We start from the raw sequence: 18,680 nt of genomic DNA, 5'->3' as shown, positions 1-18,680 counted from the left end.
ACCAACTATTGCCATGCTATTGCAATGGTTTTTTCTCTCCTTGAATTGTCTCATTTGAAGTCATTTCCATAATGAGTGTATAGTTTATATCAAAACAGAAACAAGTTGAACTAGTTTCAGTCTCTTTAAATAACTGACAAGGAACTTGCACCCAGATCAAGTATAGAGTTAAAACATAAACTCAATGAAGCTGCAAGTCTGCACCCAAATAATAAACAAATACAAAACATCATATATATTTAATAAAAGTTGTGCGCTGCATTTTATCAACAAAAGTCAATTACTAAGCTATCGATTGTCACATACTATCGATGCAAACTGATATTGTTTCGATTCTGCTATCAACAGAAACAACAACTGCAATCCATCGATAGTTCGATGCATCGTTTTCAGCCCTACCTGGAAGGATGGTGAGGTGGAGAGAACTACGTCGACCAGCATGACAAGATGTGCCAGGCTACATGGACGGCAGATCGTGTCATCTCATATCTTGTGTTTGGAATATGCTTGGCGTCCACGCTTCTGGTTTGTTTCTGTATATCCTGTTTAATTCATGGTTTTTCCCAAGTGAAGGGATTCCTACTCTCATGGCTTTCTCCGGCCTCACCATTCGGGACAGGCTGTGATCACGTCCGTTCTCGGTGTTCATCAGGAGAGATTCAAAATAATAGCCATAACCTCTGGCATAACTCAAAGTTCTAAGGGCCGAGGTTTCCACTGATAATCATTGACCGAGCAACCGCTGTATACAGTTTCGCACAGGCATCATGCGCTTTGTCATTCACTGGGATTGCAAAAATGACTTTTTTTCGTCACAGAGTTACATTTTACCTCAGGATCAGACGCCTGTGTGGTGGGGTTTTGGTACAATGCAAGCTCATACTCCTGGCTACGACAAAGGGAGTAAATATGCTTATCAGCCAGTCCTTGTCGCCGTACATCAGGCATCCATGTTATGGGTAGCACATTGTAAGCTAGGAACCAGTGGTTGGGACATTAATTACTGGAAACCAGCGTGAAATGGTTCGATTCCCCTTGTGGGGTTCAGATTTAATCCCAGGGTGCAACAATTGAATGAATATGGTACAGTTGTTTCATGATGTTCATAATCATAAGGGGACGGTGGGGTAGCCTAGTGGTTAAAGCGATCGCTCGTCATGCCGAAGACACGGGTTCGATTCCCCACATGGGTACAATATGCGAAGCCCATTTCTGGTGTCCCCTGACGTGATATTGCTGGAATATTGCTAAAGCGACGTAAAACCCAACTCGCTCACTCACTCCATAATCATAATCTTGAAGAATGTCTGGCCAGAATGAAAAGTGGATCACTATTTCTTATATGGTCAACCTCTAGTGTTTCTGATGATACGTCTAGAGCCAGAGCAACTAGATATTCACTCACTCACCACTCACTCACTCATTATTTTGGCTCACTCGACCAATTGTTTGTTCGAACATTCCCAGAAGGTGCATACGATTCTTTTACTAAAGGTTTTATTAGATTTACAGCATTCAAGGCCTGCATGTGTTTGTGAATTTGTGACCTTTTTTACGACCACCTTGTGTCATCATTAATTGACGGTAATAAAAACAAATGGCAATGACCCAGTCGTAATCTAGACATTGCTTCAAAGCAGAATCTTTACTTCAGTCCTCAAAACTTCTTAAGTTTCCTTTTGCATTTGATACGAGGAAACGCATTTAATTGTCACGTTGCTTTGTAGCCAGACACTTCTCTGATCGATCACAATACGGAACCTATTATCAACGTCTCAAAACAATATTGTCCATATCAATATTGCCAACAACGACGTCAAGCCCCTTATCCACACACACAGAAGTAGAAAAAGGCTTCCATGCTCTTATGCTACTGACATCCTGAGCCAAAAAGTAAATAAAGCCATGTAAGATAAACATATCGATCATCACACATCATGACAAAGGAAGTCTGACATGACAGTTGATCAATAGCTATAAATATCTTAACCTTTTTACAATGGGGAAGTATGAACATTTTCACGCAAGTGGCACGTAATAACTAATTATGCTCGAAAATGCTTCCATATTTGCAAGACCATTTACGTCTCACTGAAGGTAATATGAGCAGAATCCAACTGATGATGTTATGTGCTGTTCAGATATACGTTAAACTGATAATGAACTCTACAACATTGTAACTATATATGACAATACAATATATAAACAGGCTATAGATTACCAACAACTGAAGGTGGATCACCTTGCTAGGGCCGAGAATCGTCAGAGATATCAACATACAATTTGGCAGGTTACATGACCAATCTGTGACCGATGTATACTTACTGCCCAACCTACCTGTGGAACACACACATGAGTGAGTGAGTGAGTTCAGTTTTACACCGCACTCAGCAATATTCCAGCTATATGGCGGCGGTCTGCAAAATCGAGCATGAGCATCGATTTGCGCAATTGGGAATCGATGACATGTGTCAACCAAGTCAGCGAGCCTGACCACCTGATCCCGTTAGTCGACTCTTACGACAAGCATGGGCTACTGAAGATCAATATTCTAACCCGCACCTTCAAGGGTCGAAACACATACAAAACGTTCACAGATATTATTGTAAAACTAGTCTGAAAATCTAGAAATAGTTTGACCTTGAAAGACATTGCAATATAAAAAACAGGCTATAGATCGCCAACAACTGAAGGCAGATCACCATGCTAGGGACGGAACAGAAGAACCAGCCCCAGTTCCAGCCCCATAGTTGAAAGTATATGTGCTCACATTCAGGATAAGTCATAAACACTAAATATACAGTTAAAAAAGAAACGCATAACCCAGAAATCTGTTGCGAAAATGTTGTATTTTCAAGCATGTATAACTCGTCCACAAATAGACTTCAGTACATGGACTTTTACATCGGTTTAGAAGAAGGGGATGTCTATACAACCAAGTGGATACTTTTAGATAACGGAGGAGTTGAGCGCGATGGTGACCACGTAGCATGGTCCCGAAGTCGGGTCTCCTGGTTCTCAGTCCAACCTCTCTCAACTGTTGCGTACAGTTTGACCGGATATCCTTCGAAGTCCTGGCACCCTGGCTGCTGTGCTCTCACCCGTGGCAGTACGATCACGCAAATGTAGTACCCGGATGTACCGATCTTGGCCTGCAGTGTTGACTCGGAGGTCCGCCTGTACGGTGACGGTCATTTGTTATGACTGCTTGGTTGTAATGAGCTGCAAGCAGTGATATCGTGCTCAGACCAACATTCAGAAGCCTGGCAACAGAAAATTGGTAATCAACAGCGTGCATACGTTCAATAGCGATGTTCCGTGTCGCAGCGTCAAGACGTGGCGAAGTGATTGACCTTGAAACCCCTTCAAAACGAATGCCGATTTCCGAAAATAACCTTGATTTTTAATGCCAGACAGTGCATGCTCTTTGCTGCACAATTTTACTTGGAAGGAGATTTCGGTTGCGTTGTGGCGATGCCTTTTTAATTCTTGCAATAAATCTCATCAAAATCAACATTCTTTAGGCAAAGTCGATGTTTGACTTGTGCAATAGTGTATAATCATGTTATCAACACTTTTATTACATATTTTGACGATTGTTTGAAAACAATAGGTAATTAATAGATTTTTAAAAATACAAAACATCAGCATGTGCGTTTCTTTTGGAGATAGTATATTACAAAAATATTGTTAGTTTAGCTGCTGAATAGATGCACAAAAAACCTCACACAAACTCACCCAGTCACAGCTGGTTGAAAGGCTCCGAAATATTTGCACTTTATGTAATGGGTACCCGTGGAGTTATTCAAAATACATCAACCATATCCTAGCCCCTAGAGAATATAACGAGGCAGACACTCCAGGCTAAATAAAGTACACCAGTGCAGTATTATCGCATTATCTATCAACAGAACGGGTCATACGACTTCACTGCACCAGGGCAGAGCAAAGTCTAGATCAACATTACAACTACCCGACTGGAGTCAGTTGTTACTTGCGCAAGGGTGTGCTTTAGCGGAGACACGCTTACAGAGAGGGACCTCTCCGCAAAGGAAGTATATTAATATCATATAATAATCTACAGACGTACGTGCTTGAAGAATGACTACTGACAATATTTAGGGTAAGTTATTATATCCACATATGTAGTGTGTCCCATCCACATTTGTGTCAAACTACTGGGTCACTCGGTGTCAAAATCTTCTAAAAATTAAAACACGTTTTGTCGAAAACGCTGTAATGAAATCACCTGACTAGAGTGGAATGAAACTTGTGTTGTATTTTGAATGTATAGGCATCATATCATATATAGGTATTCGCTTGTGTGAATGTGTTGTCTCGTTTGTATCTATTCAGTGGTTGGTGAAGGATCATATGTCATGGCGTCAAAGGCTAGAGTTCTCCATTGTTGTGTTTGTAAGAAGCCATACAAATACAAAGGTGCAGATCCATACCTCCTTCCGTGTTTGCATTCAGCCTGTGCTGAGTGTATTGGCGCTAAAGGTGAGGCAATAACATGCTTGTTCTGCCGAGAGTCATTTGACAAAGGGAAATTCATTTTCCTAAATGATGCTATCACTCAAGCAGAAACCCTTGCTTCTACTCTTCAATATAAGCCTTCGGAGATCAAATGCACCAACAAGGACCATAATTTGGATGCAGTATCGTGGTGCAAAGAATGCGAGTCCTTCTTCTGTCTTTCATGTCAAGCTGCACACAGCCAGGTAAAGAGTTCCAGCACACATAGGATGGTGTCCCTGAAGGATATGGTGGCAGCGGATTTGCAGTCACTGAAGTCGTTTTGTCCAGACCACGAATCCTACGCTTTGGATCTTTACGATGAAACGTGTGAGATCCTCATTTGTTCAAAATGTGCTCGGTCCAATCACAAGCACTGTCAGAGTGAGGAGTTGGATGATGTTGTTGCTGCTGTGAAGAAAGAAACAGAAGAAGATAAGATGAAATTAGCAACCAAATTGCAAAACGTCAAAGTTTGATCGACGAATCAAACGAAAAACAGGAGATGATGAGGAAAAGGCACAGCACATTGAAGGATTTGTTGACAAGCAGATTCAACAGCTTACGTGACTTGATAACAAGACGAGAAGCGGAATTGACGAAAGCCCTGGAGTTTAGACATTTGTCTGAGATGGATGAGGCTGGGAGGGTCAGCAGCAAACTGGAAGCAGATGTTCAGTATATGCGACAATACCCATAGTTACACAGGGAAACTACTTGAGCTTGGTAACAAGAGCGATATGCTGATGTTGAAGGAGCCTGTTAAGTTCAGGACTGAAATGGCTTTATCTGAGGGGGCAGAAGTGTTTGACTTTGTCCCTGTGCATGTAACATTTTCAAAGGAAAACATACACGCTCTTAAAAATATTCTACAAACCGTGTGCGACATTGAGACAACAGAGGGGGATGATGGAAGTTTCCTCAATCTATATGCTAATTATGAGGGATCTCCTGAGAAAGGTAAGCTTATAACCTTTAATTAATTCCTTTGATAGAAGCTCAACAGAGATATGCGTTTCTTCTAAAAGAGCGTCGGATAACTTTTTATTGTGCTCTTGTCGTGACCTATCACAATATCTTTGAAACGAGGTACGGCACCAAAGAATCATCCATGAGGCATTACAATACCGAAATATGTGTTGTGTCTTATAGAACTAAAATACACCAGCGATAGCTTACAAAACACTATGCATTCTTCCTTTTATGTACATGTAGAGACCTTTAATGTTTAATACGTGATCATTCTGTCTGTTTTTCAGGGATAACACTTGTTGTTATCAATTGGCCATTTGTTATTCACATGGATTGAGAATATGTTCTTGCCACGATCATGTAAATAGACATACAATCATTTATGATTACAGATGTTCCAGGCATTGCAGATGATGATCAAAAAGGCGATGCCAGACATGTGAAAGCTGGTAATATTTGATGGATCAACATCTCACGATGACATCGTCTAGTTGTTTTTAGAACTACTGACAACAATAACGTACTGGAAAGGAAAAATATATTTGATCACTCTTGTTTATGTGTTTTCGCATCTTTGGCACAAACGATTTCAGATCCTTAAAACAGCCAAACTACCTTCCAGTGTTTTCAACTGTTACTGACAGTAACCTTTCACATCTTATATAAGGTAATAACATACTGACAGAATCAGTACTGATTATTGACATCATTGCATACCACAGTTGTTCTTTGGCAATATGTACAATGTTTCCTACATCGTTATAAATTGGTCATAACAGAAAAGCAAATACCTGTTGTGTAATAACCTGACAAGAAAACGTAAACACACGAAACAAAAAATCCTTAGAATACTTTATAAGATATAACATTTCATGATGCAGAAAGGGAGCCCATTGACTTGGACCCGGACAACGACAACGGAAACAAAGAAGAACACAATGAAGAAAACGAACAGGGCACTGGAGCAGAGCTTATCGATGACACTGGCCCTTTATCATGTAAGTAGATGTGCAGATGGTTATCACACGTCATGCCAATAGAGACTGATTGATAACGATTCATATGAAATAGAATTTCAAGACAAGAGACAGTTTACAACCCATTGCTACACAGAAACAATATCCTTGTACATTACAGACCCTGCTTTGAAGTTCGACATGGAAAGAATTAACACCAACAAGGTCCACGTCAATAACAAAGGCTTCTTGGTCAATACCACAGTTTCTCCAGAAAGGGAACTAAGACAGTACGTAGGGACGACAGCTGTTACACCTCTCCCCAAAAACAAATTCAGCTATTGGGAGGTACAATCAGACTTTGACATGGCTTCTAAAATGCACCAACGTGGCTTACTTATGGAAATAGGCATGGCTACAGGAGCATCATTGGACAACAACTATTGCATGAGTGGTCAGGTGGGATCCAGGTGCCTCGCTATCGCGCACTGCTCTGCACACGATGGAGTCTGTGCGAAGGTCTGGAGCAATGGCCAGAAGTTGAGATGCTATGAAAACGTTTTGTCCACCGGTTCAGGAACATCTGAGACGCTACGACATGGGCTTCTGTATGACGGTACAAGGAACATCCTTACTGTATTTGACCTCAACAACGTGGTTCAGCTTGTAGCTCTGGGCAAAGGTGAACTGGACGATGATCAATGGCCAGTGTTTGGGGCATACAATTCGTCCCTTGCTGCTGTTCAAATGAAGCTGGTATCAGGAAGCGAAATAGAGATGTTCAATTCAAAGACAAAAATGCTGAAAGGAGCATTGAATTCTGTTCTTTAAGTGAATAGCAAAAGATTTCCGGCTGAACATGTGTGTTTGCAAAAAGTTGTATGTTTCAACATACAATTGTTTCCTCTTTTTGGGTGACTGATCACATCACTAACCTACAGTATACACATATATTTGGAAAGTATTTTGTATCTGCCCAAATGAATGTATTTCAGCTTTCTTGATACCAATGTGGTTGTTCTAGACATTGGGCAGGGCAGCTACGTTGTCAGCAGATTCGCCAGGTATTTGGATGAGGTGTGTTTCAAACCACGACCTGTGCTTGTGTATTTTGTTACAAATGTTTCGTCATTGGCCATTAGATTTGCAAAACTGCGAGGATCTACTAGTTGATTATAAGTGAAAATTTCCTCAGGAGTGTTCCTTTTAGCTTTAAATATGACGTGTACATTCTCCAAATCTGCTATGCAATTTCTCTATCCTCTTCAACAGTCATGGATTATATCTGGGGCTGAAACAGAATTAATCAACAGCTTATCTATGTGTCCAAGGTGTAACTTACATGACCTACATATAGCGGCTACCGTGTTAGTGTAATGTTATGTGCACGGATATTTTATGTGATTTTGCTATTCATATATGATGCTTAGTATAATAAAGCAGACCCCCTATGAATTTGGAAAGGGTTGTGTGACTTCTTCATTTATGCATTCTCAAAACTCTACGTCATAACAGGGAGTAGCAGATAGCAAGATATGAATTCAGAATACATATTCTGCCATTCCTTCAGAAAATACTGGATTGTGATTGGGTAATTAAAGTCATTCAGAGGTATATAATGACGTTATATACCTCTGATTTTCCAACACAGTATGCATTTTTTTTTTAAATTCTTAATAACACGGTTATGGAAGAATGAAGGTAAACACACTGTGTTGGAAAATCAGAGATATATAACGAAATTATTATAGCTCTAATCTTTTTATTTAAAACCTTATCTTTATATGAAAACAGCATTCATAAGATTTGATCATATCCTATACCAACAAAAAGTAAACCACAACACGTCAAAGTCACCTGCAAGGTTGAAATAGTGTACACATCAATGCCACTGCTTTAACGGATAAAACTGCGCCTAACGAACACGTGTCACATCGTCCATATCTTTTTTTTCTGATCATAGTTATATACGGGACGTGCACACGTGGTCGTCACCAGTTCGAAGGTAAACCTCCCAACTTTCTACCACACAGTCATGCTGACCCATACTTTGCACTGTACTGATCTATTGCATAAACCCCTGTACATATTATCATTCAACTTCGCCCACATAGTCAACTGCCCTAAACGCTCTATGGGTTTCAAACACACTGTCTTCACCCCGGTGCACAGACATCGCCATTGAACGTACCAGCAACAACACAGACACAGTAATGACACTTATATGAATTATTCAACATGTTACTCACTAGTATGTACATGCATGTACATGTAGGTAGGTAGGAATGTAGGTGGGTAAGCATCTAAGAATGTATATATATAGGTAGGAAGGTAGGCAGGTAGGTAGGCAGGTAGGTAGAAAGGAATGTTGGCAGGACGGTAGGTAGGAATGTAGGCCGGTAGGTAGGAGGAGGATAGATAGATAGATAGGCAGGTAGGTAGGAGGGTGGATAGATAGATAGATAGGCAGGTAGGTAGGTAGGAGGATGGATAGATAGATAGATGGATAGACAGACAGATAGATAGATAGATAGATAGGCAGGTAGGCAGGTATGTAGGTAGGCATAACTCTGTCGGTGATGAATCACACAGGAACACTGCCAACGTCTTTTGAGTAGTAAACTAGGTCACATAGTCCAAATCTGTGAGTACTCCTGGTAGACTAACGCTTAGTCTCTGAATATATATAATTGTGATAGTAAGAAACAAATGTGAATTGAAAAGGAGCCTCAGGGAGACCAGAAAGGAAATCTAGACTTGCTTCATTTAAGGCTTTAGTATTGCAGAGAGGGCTTGTCAGTAGAGAAAATAATAGGGTACAGGGACTGTGAGACAGACTAGGCTATACTTATACATATGTCACTGTATACGTATTAGTAAATGTTCAACATCCTATCACCACTAGTTTCAGGTACTACATGAATAATGTGTTCTCAATTTTGAATGTTCAGTAGAACTAGAAGATTAAAATATTTACATCAACATATTGCGAAAACAAATTGAAAGGTCTGAATCATGCTAGAATTCTTAATTCAATTCAATTTATGACTCAAAACACCACCAACGGTGGTACATGAGAATACAATATTACTATAGTCATATAAATATATTCAAAGTCTCTTTGAAAAGCTTCTCAATCACTGAGCTCATACAACAAAACTTGCATGCGCTAACTCCGAGTCACTCACATAATCTCCCCATACAACTTACAACCTGAACAGTCCAACCAAACGTCCGTGTCTACAGTCAAACCAAACTATCAGATTGTACACTGTAATAGTGACAATACATCTTGCGATGAAACAAGCAGTTGACCTATATTTGGATAAACCAAGGTCTGAATAAATAATGATCACATGACGTGCATCAACGCTTTATGAGGCATGCGTATCACATGCTGACAGTGGACTCGAGAAAGAATCCAGGAAGTAAGGTACTGAATCGTTGAGTGTTGGGTTGAGAGGGTTGTCGTTTACCGCCACGCTAAACATGATAGTGGTTGATATAGAACGTCACGTGAAACCTAAGCACAACATGGCAGATGTTTGTAGGTGTTTGTTTCTTTTTGCTTGTTTGCTCAATGTTGAGACTGAAAGCAATGAGGTGAAATGAAGTGTGCAAAATGAATGTAAAATGCCTCTTGAAAAAACAATCACCGTCTTATGTCAGTTTGGTTTGTAGGTTTCAGACGTTTATAGCTATGGTGAAACGGTATTGTGCTGACACACGTTTAAACATAATGGTGGAAATCAATACAGATGCATTTTATAACATTGCAGAGCTCCAGGAACACCAGGGTATAAGACTGCCATACAGATGCATTTTATAACATTGCAGAGCTCCAGTAACGCCAGGGTATAAGACTGCCATACAGATGCATTTTATAACATTGCAGAGCTCCAGTAACGCCAGGGTATAAGACTGCCATACAGATGCATTTTATAACATTGCAGAGCTCCAGTAACGCCAGGGTATAAGACTGCCATACAGATGCATTTTATAACATTGCAGAGCTCCAGTAACGCCAGGGTATAAGACTGCCATACAGATGCATTTTATAACATTGCAGAGCTCCAGTAACGCCAGGGTATAAGGCTGCCATACAGATGCATTTTATAACATTGCAGAACTCCAGTAACGCCAGGGTATAAGACTGCCATACAGATGCATTTTATAACATTGCAGAGCTCCAGTAACGCCAGGGTATAAGGCTGCCATACAGATGCATTTTATAACATTGCAGAGCTCCAGTAACGCCAGGGTATAAGACTGCCATATAGATGCATTTTATAACATTGCAGAGCTCCAGTAACGCCAGGGTATAAGACTGCCATACAGATGCATTTTATAACATTGCAGAGCTCCAGTAACGCCAGGGTATAAGACTGCCATACAGATGCATTTTATAACATTGCAGAGCTCCAGTAACGCCAGGGTATACGACTGCCATACAGATGCATTTTATAACATTGCAGAGCTCCAGTAACACCAGGGTATAAGGCTGTGATACAGATGCATTTTATAACATTGCAGAGCTCCAGTAACGCCAGGGTATAAGGCTGTGATACAGATGCATTTTATAACATTGCAGAACTCAAGGAACGCCAGGGTATAAGGCTGTGATACAGATGCATTTTATAACATTGCAGAACTCCAGTGACACCAGGGTATAAGACTGCCATACAGATGCATTTTATAACATTGCAGAGCTCCAGTAACGCCAGGGTATAAGGCTGCCATACAGATGCATTTTATAACATTGCAGAGCTCCGGTAACGCCAGGGTATAAGACTGCCATACAGATGCATTTTATAACATTGCAGAGCTCCAGTAACGCCAGGGTATAAGACTGCCATACAGATGCACTTTATAACATTGCAGGGCTCCAGTAACGCCAGGGTATAAGACTGCCATACATATGCACTTTATAACATTGCAGAGCTCCAGTAACGCCAGGGTACACGACTGCCATACAGATGCATTTTATAACATAGCAGAGCTCCAGTAACGCCAGGGTATAACGATGTTATACAGATTCATTTTATAACATTGCAGAGCTCCAGTAACGCCAGGGTATAAGGATGTTATACAGGATCATTTTATAACATGCCAAGGTAAAGACTGCCCTACAGAAGCATATTAAAAATATAGATATGAGTTGATGCGTAAGTGTTTCTTGAGACCTTCTAAATTCCATACAAGGAACGTAGATTGATGATCACGTGGGCCTTGGCCATATCCGTAACTGTCACTGTCAGGTGCATTCTCAGTCCCAGGGCCACGCCCACTTTCCCGGACATCTCCAATACCTGACGTGTCTTGTCTTTGCGGGAGAGTTTTGATTAGCTTCAGAGTACCATTTGGTTCATCGAGTTTAAACAGTCTGTTCTCTATTATCAGTTTGTCATGTCTAAGCACTGAGTAATGACCATCTTGTCTTTCCTTATCCATGAAGACCGCCTCCGTGGTGTCGTGGTTAGAGCGTCCGCCCGGAGAACGGAAGGTCGCGGGTTCGATCCCCGACCGCGTCATACCAAAAGAATGTTAAAATATGGTACTTGTTGGTCCCTGCCTGGCGCTCGGCATTAATGGGTACACCAAAGACTGGTCGGCTCGGAGTCAGTATAATGTGTCTGAGTGGGTTATTCATGCTTCACTGCGGCATGGTATCTCAGTGGGCTAGCACTATAAAACCAGCTTAAGTCTTGGCTAGTACAAGCAGCCGCACATACACAGACACACGCATGCACGTCGTCATATGAGCGAAATATTTTCAAGCACGACGTAAAACCCACTTTCACCTCACCTCACCTCACCTCACCTTATCCATGAATGTTTTCAATATCCGACGAGTTTCTCTAGTCTGTTGTGTGTAGTCCTGGCCGACACTTACACGTGACTCACTCAGTTTTGATGAGGCTTTAGAACAGCACGTTTTGATAAGTGATCGAGAATGTCCCAAGAATTGGTCTTGGTCCTTTGGATTAGGATGCGATGCGTTTAACAATATCAATATCAGCATTAGACATATCCATTGTCTCCCTTATGATAGTCTCAAAATTAATCATTTTGAAACCTCACGCTACGCGTTCGGTTCCAAATGATATTTAGAGACTATCACTTCTGCCTTACATTCATCCAATTTCCCAACACAGTACGTTTATCTCCTAAGTATATTCAGACACAATTAAAGAAACATGTTAAAACTCATCCTTATCAGATGAGGATTATATACTAGCCACATAAAGAAACTGTGCATTGTCAAAATGTTATCCCAGTTGATAAGTACGATAACAATGTCAAAGGTATATATAAACTTTAATGGAGGGATCATGAGACCATAACAAGTCGGGAGAATTTCAGTTGAAAAGTCAATCACAATGACATCACGAGTCCACAAGCGGGACAGGGGTCAAACAACCATGTCACAAGCTCAATAACGGGTATGTCCACCATCGGCATTGAGAACAACAGTGCATCGACGATGCATAGAGCCTATCAAACGTGCAAGGAAGGCTTGTGGGATGTCACGCCAGATTCTCTCACGTTCTGTTGCAATAGTCAAGGACGTTATCTGGCGGATAAGGAAGACGGCGTAGACGTCGATCCATCTCGTCCCAAACATGCTCTATCCGGGAGAGATCCGGAATTTGCACGCCAAGACAGTAAGTCTACGTTGTGGTGTTGCAAGAAATCCATAGCAACCCTTGCCGAATGAGGGCGGGCATTGTCCTGTTGGAATCTTAACCCAGGGCCATGACGTTGCAGAAAAGGAATTGCCACAGGTCGAAGAATCTGATCCCTGTAGCCCACACCAGTTAAGTTGCCCTGAACAATCACCAAAGGAGTTCTTTGGCGTGGTGTTATTCCACCCCAAATCATCATTGAACCACCACCAAAGCGATTCCTCTCAAAGACACAGGCCTGTGCATAACGTTCTCCCACGCGTTTATAGGCACGTTGACGTCCATCACTATGGGAAAAGTTAAACGTGGTCTCATCTGTAAAAACAACATTTATCCACCAAAACCACGCTCTGCGGACATGATTTCGGCACCACATTCGGCGAGCTTGTCGATGACGTGTCAGGATCGGCCGTATGGCGGGACGTCGTGGTCTGATCCCGTGATTACGTAAACGTTGTCGAACTGTGTTGGGGTGGATACGGCGAAGTCCTGGGATGGTTCGGGCAGTCATCACTGCAGTCTGAAACCTGTGGCGAAGATGGGTCAGCCTCATCCATATGTCCTGTCTTGGCGTTCTTACACGTGGACGTCCAGAACGTGGCAAAACGATGACGTCATTTGTGTTCTGGTAGCGTCTCACCAGTGCAGAAATGGTGTTCCGGTGGCAGTGGAAATGTGCAGCCACTTGTCGTTGAGACATTCCCCCACGGACCATCCCAATGACCTCATGACGTTGCGCAGACGTGAGCCTTGGCATGCTATGCGTTTCAATAGCCGTCTAATTTTTGAACGATCGCAAGGGCAGGGGTTGAGCTTTCCAAAATGACAGCATTGTGTGGCATTCATTTGCTCTGTTTCTCTTTCCTGGAATGCACGTGCAACAACGTATTGCACGTCTCGAGGACGAATCCACTGGTGTCATGGAACATGGCATGTGCATGCATGTTGGATACATGTCACTAATCTCTGAGTTTAATTCTTATGTGTCTACACAGGTTTGATAAATTTAGATTTTAAATTTTTGTATGCACAGTTTCTTAATGTGCCTAGTATATATTCAGGTGATATGATTTGACTAGAATTTAAGGGGGATACGGACGGAAATCTTTCCTATAAAAATCCCATGAAACCGTCCAATTTGTAATCTGTGGAGATTATTATCAGATCTCATGTTGCCGTCTTTTCAAGTCACTTTAGGTGTTTATTGACGTTCCCCTTCGTTAGATAAACGGTGTTTCGGGTTGTCTCCCAAAACCCCTACATCCCACAACCCCAACAGCCCAGTACCCCTACAATTAGTTAAAACAACACACGGCGTTTACCTGTCTGGCATAATGAACTGACCCAAAGGAGAGATTACAGGGTGCAGTACACAGCGTGAGACTAAGCTGCACAGAGTATACAGATGAGAAGGGAATAAGATTGCACTGTTATTGGTAGGGTTTCAATAATACATTGTAAATAATTGAGATGAATTAAATGTTGAACTTGTTTTTTTAGCTTCCTTATATACATAGTGAGTAGACACATTCTACAAATCGTAATAATATCAGTTGTAACAGTGTTGTAGATAGTAAACTGAGATAAAGACTGAGTTCAAAAAGCAGTCAGCCTAACTATATTCGCAATGCCCCTTGTTTGAAAAGCTTCCATTATATTTTGAAGAAATTATTAGCAAAATCATATTCAAAATTTCACATATCACACCACACTGGGGTATAGCATATCTTTAAACGATCTGTCACTTGGTACCTCTTGGATAATGGTATCATATAAGATATGTTAAGCATAGTATTGGATGACTACCCGTCAAAATCACCATTCAAAGGTTTGGATTGTTTGATTTAAATTTAGACGGGCTGTTTTTCAAGGACACCCCCATTTCAGATATTCAAGCTGGCACTGTTTATAATATACTGCGAGCTGACATTTGTGTGACCATTCAGTATTTAGTTTGAACCCTTGGCATCAGGTACAATGGGGGTGTCCTTGTATGAATAAGTGAAACATGAGAATAATTTATGTCCTCATGATTGCATCATCTGAACTGGGGTTGGTAGTGTCTCCAAAACAATCTCTTTCAGTATACATGAAGGGAGTAATCACTTTAACAAGCGGCTGTAGTTTCAAATTGCTTTTTTTATGCACTTTAATATCTAAGTTTGATCTCAAACACACAAAATGTTTCTTGCATATTTCGTTTCCTGGAGTTTGTGATGCAGTTATTGCAGAATTAGCGGTTTTTGTTGTTGTTGTTATTTGTTTTGTTTTTTTGGGGGGTGGGGTCAAAAGTCAAACAAAATGGGTTTGTGAGGCTGGAACATAGCAAAACCAATTTGCTTAAGGTTGACAGATAATATGTAGAAAAATGAAACATAAAAAAACATTTAATATGTTATGACATTATGATATTTAATGAAGTTAATTAGACCTCAATATTATTGGACTTTTGTTAAAATATTTTTGTTATCATCCATTAAAACCATTCTCTCAAACTCTAAGCTTGGTTATTGCTCATTCTCTCAATTGCTAAGTGTTTGGGCTGGTCCATTGTACAAAATAGGTAACAGGCAGGAGATAAGCAGTGCAGCGAACCATGAGCTTTGTTGTTATAAGCTGTAGGGGTTATCGGATATAGGGGTTTTGGGAGGTTGCCGTGTTTCGGGTATATGTTTGCGGAGCCCTCAAACCATGCGACTTGCCTCTACGACCGCTAGGTGGCGCCCCAACATATTTATGCCTATGTTATACAATTATTTATATTAGAATTTAGTTAGCTATATACATATTATAAATTATAATTCCTAACCTTAGACTAAAACGCAAACGTCTAAACAGGCCTCTTGACAGACAGTGTGGTGCATCTGATTAGTAGTAACATGGCGGTGAGAAGTATATTTGAACTTAAACTAACTGAGAATCTGAGTCTGGGCTTTTGTTAAAACAACTGAAGACAATGACATAAACATAGATCGATCCACATACCCTTTAATACACAATGAACCAGCCCTGTGACACAGAACTGAACAGTTAAGGCCAAGGGATGCAGCTGGACTGACAACTAATTGCAACTTATATATATGATGTAATAGAGAAGTAGTCTATCGGATCACCTGAAATAAGAATAAAACGAAATTAATTAGTTATAAATGTATGTACACAATATACAATCCCTGAATTTATCCATGTTACAACATTGCAGAACTCCGGTAACGCCAGGGTATAAGGCTGCCTTACAGATGCATTTTATAACATTGCAGGACTCACGTAACGCCAGAGTATAAGACTGTCATACAGGAGCATTTTATAACATTGAAGAACTCCCGTAACGCCAGGGTATAAGGCTGTCATACGTGAGCATTTTATAACATTGCTGATCTCCGGTAACGCCAGGGTATAAGGCTGCCTTGCAGATGCATTTTATAACATTGCAAAACTCCAGTAACGCCAGGGTATAAGACTGTCATACAGGAGCATTTTATACCATTGCTGATCTCCGGTAACGCCAAGGTCTAAAGCTGCCTTACAGAAGCACTAAAACATTGCACAACTATGGTAACGCCAGGGTATAAGGCTGCCCTACAGAAACATGTTATACCATTGCGGATCTCCAGTAACGCCAAGGTCTAAAGATGCCTTACAGAAGCAATTTATAACATTGCACAACTATGGTAACGCCAGGGTATAAGGCTGCCCTACAGAAACATGTTATAACATTGCTGATCTCCGGTAACGCCAAGGTCTAAAGATGCCTTACAAAAGCACTTTATAACATTGCACAACTATGGTAACGCCAGGGTATAAGCCTGTCATACAGAAGCAGTTTATAACATGTTGGAGACACCGCAAAGGTTGAAGTGCTCAGGCATGCAGAAGTCTGGAATCATCAGACTTTTACGAAGCAAGTGTTAGGATTATAATTTGAAAGTGAGTATCAGCTGGTAATGCTGATGTTTTGGAATATACTTTCCAGTAATCCATAAAATCTCATCCATCTCACAACAGGTTATGTGAAACCACGCCAAGACGACAAATTCACAGTGACGGATGATCATCAACCATCCTCTGGTCGACACAGACACCACTGCACATGATAACGTCATTGAAAGAGAACACAAAGCATTTCATTACTGACACTACACATAATATATGAAAGGACATCCAAAATACGTCAGCAAGCGGTATCGGAGAGAACATTCTACGACCATCATATCAATTAAAAATGTTGTTATGCAATATCATTTTCTTTGGGCATGTATAAGCTCTATCAGATACCGCATAAACTAACTAATTCGATCGGTCAGTCATTAGACTGTGGCTCACCCTTGCACAGTCAAAAATTATGCATTCAAATACACAAAATACTTTGTACAAAGACATACACTGTTTAAATATGCGTGTATGTCTTCCTTTTCACGTGATGATGCAATCGCTTTTGCCCTTATGGAATAAATAAGTAATCAGGGTACAAAAATTTATCAACTAATCATTCTTAAGTTTGTTATAGACGAGGCTCATTGTATCTTGGACTAGGGTCAGGATTTCAGACCTGTTTGTTATGATTAAATTCACCCCCAGTATATTTACAAACACTCTGAAATGAAGTCCTTGGAAGTCTTTTCGAAGTTGGACAAACGTGGCTCGTTTTACGGATAACAACTTCTTTTTTACTTCTTTTACATGACGTTTCAGAGCTGGTCCTTGCTCCTTCATCAGGTGAATGCTGAGTCTATGCACAGAGTGAATAGGTATAAATATAACATATACAAAAAATATTAATACACAAGGCAAGGTGAGACGTACAGAGTTAACAATATAATCACGTAGCCTTTTAGATGCAAGGAGTGGGGCTTGGCTTTGCCATTAAATTTTATTGTTATCTATTCAAACACTATCAAAGTTAAAAAAAACCAGGTTGAAACAATAATCATAGCTTCTAAATGTTTACATTTATTTATAAAAAATATCATAATGCAATAAGACAATTAATTATCTGTCTGTCTATGAATGAAATGAAAATGTTTAGATATAATTACACCCGTTCAGGCGTTTCCCCATGTTCAACTGCCTTGTCGGCAAAGTTTGTTTGGCGTGAGAAACAGCCGCCATTGGGCAGTACCTGCCGGGTGTCAGTGCCAAAGTGCAGCAGTCCCCGGGAACCACTCTGGCTAGATAGAGACATGTGACAGCTGTCATTGGATGACATTGCTAAGACTAGTAATCCCTGGCCTTCACGGATAATATGTGGAACCCAACCCTACAACACACACAACACCCCGAGTTTCCCAAATCGCATCTCTGACACAGGCCCTCTCTTCCTCTCCCTATCTCTCTCGCTTTCATTCCTCCGTCTTTCCCTTCCCCTGTCTTCCCCTCTATCAACTTTTCCGTCCATTTCCCTATCTTCCCGTTCTCTCGTCTCTCCATTCCCTCTCTCCCAAATACCCGATTCGTTGTGCCTCTTTCTCTTTCGACCCTTTGTTACCTGTGCTATCGACAAAGTGACTGGCATGCGTCAGTGCATATGCATATATTTATATAACCTGAT

At 40.8% G+C, this 18,680-nt stretch overlaps 1 protein-coding gene and 1 long non-coding RNA gene across 2 annotated transcripts; both read left to right on the top strand.

Moving 5' to 3' along the window:
* Window positions 1-3,788: 3,788 nt before the first annotated feature.
* Window positions 3,789-4,547, top strand: LOC124270417. Its single transcript, XR_006896761.1, has 2 exons — window positions 3,789-4,123; window positions 4,357-4,547. It is a non-coding gene; the product is annotated as an uncharacterized LOC124270417 (long non-coding RNA).
* Window positions 4,548-5,188: 641 nt separating this feature from the next.
* On the top strand, window positions 5,189-7,909 carry LOC124270416. Its single transcript, XM_046705457.1, has 4 exons — window positions 5,189-5,478; window positions 5,883-5,939; window positions 6,372-6,488; window positions 6,628-7,909. The coding sequence occupies exons 1-4, from the start codon at window positions 5,190-5,192 to the stop codon at window positions 7,275-7,277; spliced, it is 1,113 nt and encodes a 370-aa protein (XP_046561413.1). The 5' UTR covers window position 5,189; the 3' UTR covers window positions 7,278-7,909.
* Window positions 7,910-18,680: the final 10,771 nt, after the last annotated feature.

Source organism: Haliotis rubra, unplaced genomic scaffold (genome assembly GCF_003918875.1).
Source record: "Haliotis rubra isolate DU_JTF1 unplaced genomic scaffold, ASM391887v1 Scf1514, whole genome shotgun sequence".
NCBI classification, from domain to species: Eukaryota; Metazoa; Mollusca; class Gastropoda; order Lepetellida; family Haliotidae; genus Haliotis; species Haliotis rubra.
Note: the sequence above shows the minus strand (reverse complement) of the source record. Positions and strands in the feature narration are given on the sequence as shown.

What these genes read in the sequence shown, in the direction of transcription:
- LOC124270416 (XM_046705457.1), top strand. Translation starts at nt 5,190, where the DNA reads ATGTTCAGTATATGCGACAATACCCATAGTTACACAGGGAAACTACTT. An exon ending in TGAGGGATCTCCTGAGAAAG is followed by an intron (nt 5,479 to 5,882) that starts GTAAGCTTATAA and finishes TTATGATTACAG; the next exon opens with ATGTTCCAGGCATTGCAGAT. An exon ending in TGCCAGACATGTGAAAGCTG is followed by an intron (nt 5,940 to 6,371) that starts GTAATATTTGAT and finishes TTCATGATGCAG; the next exon opens with AAAGGGAGCCCATTGACTTG.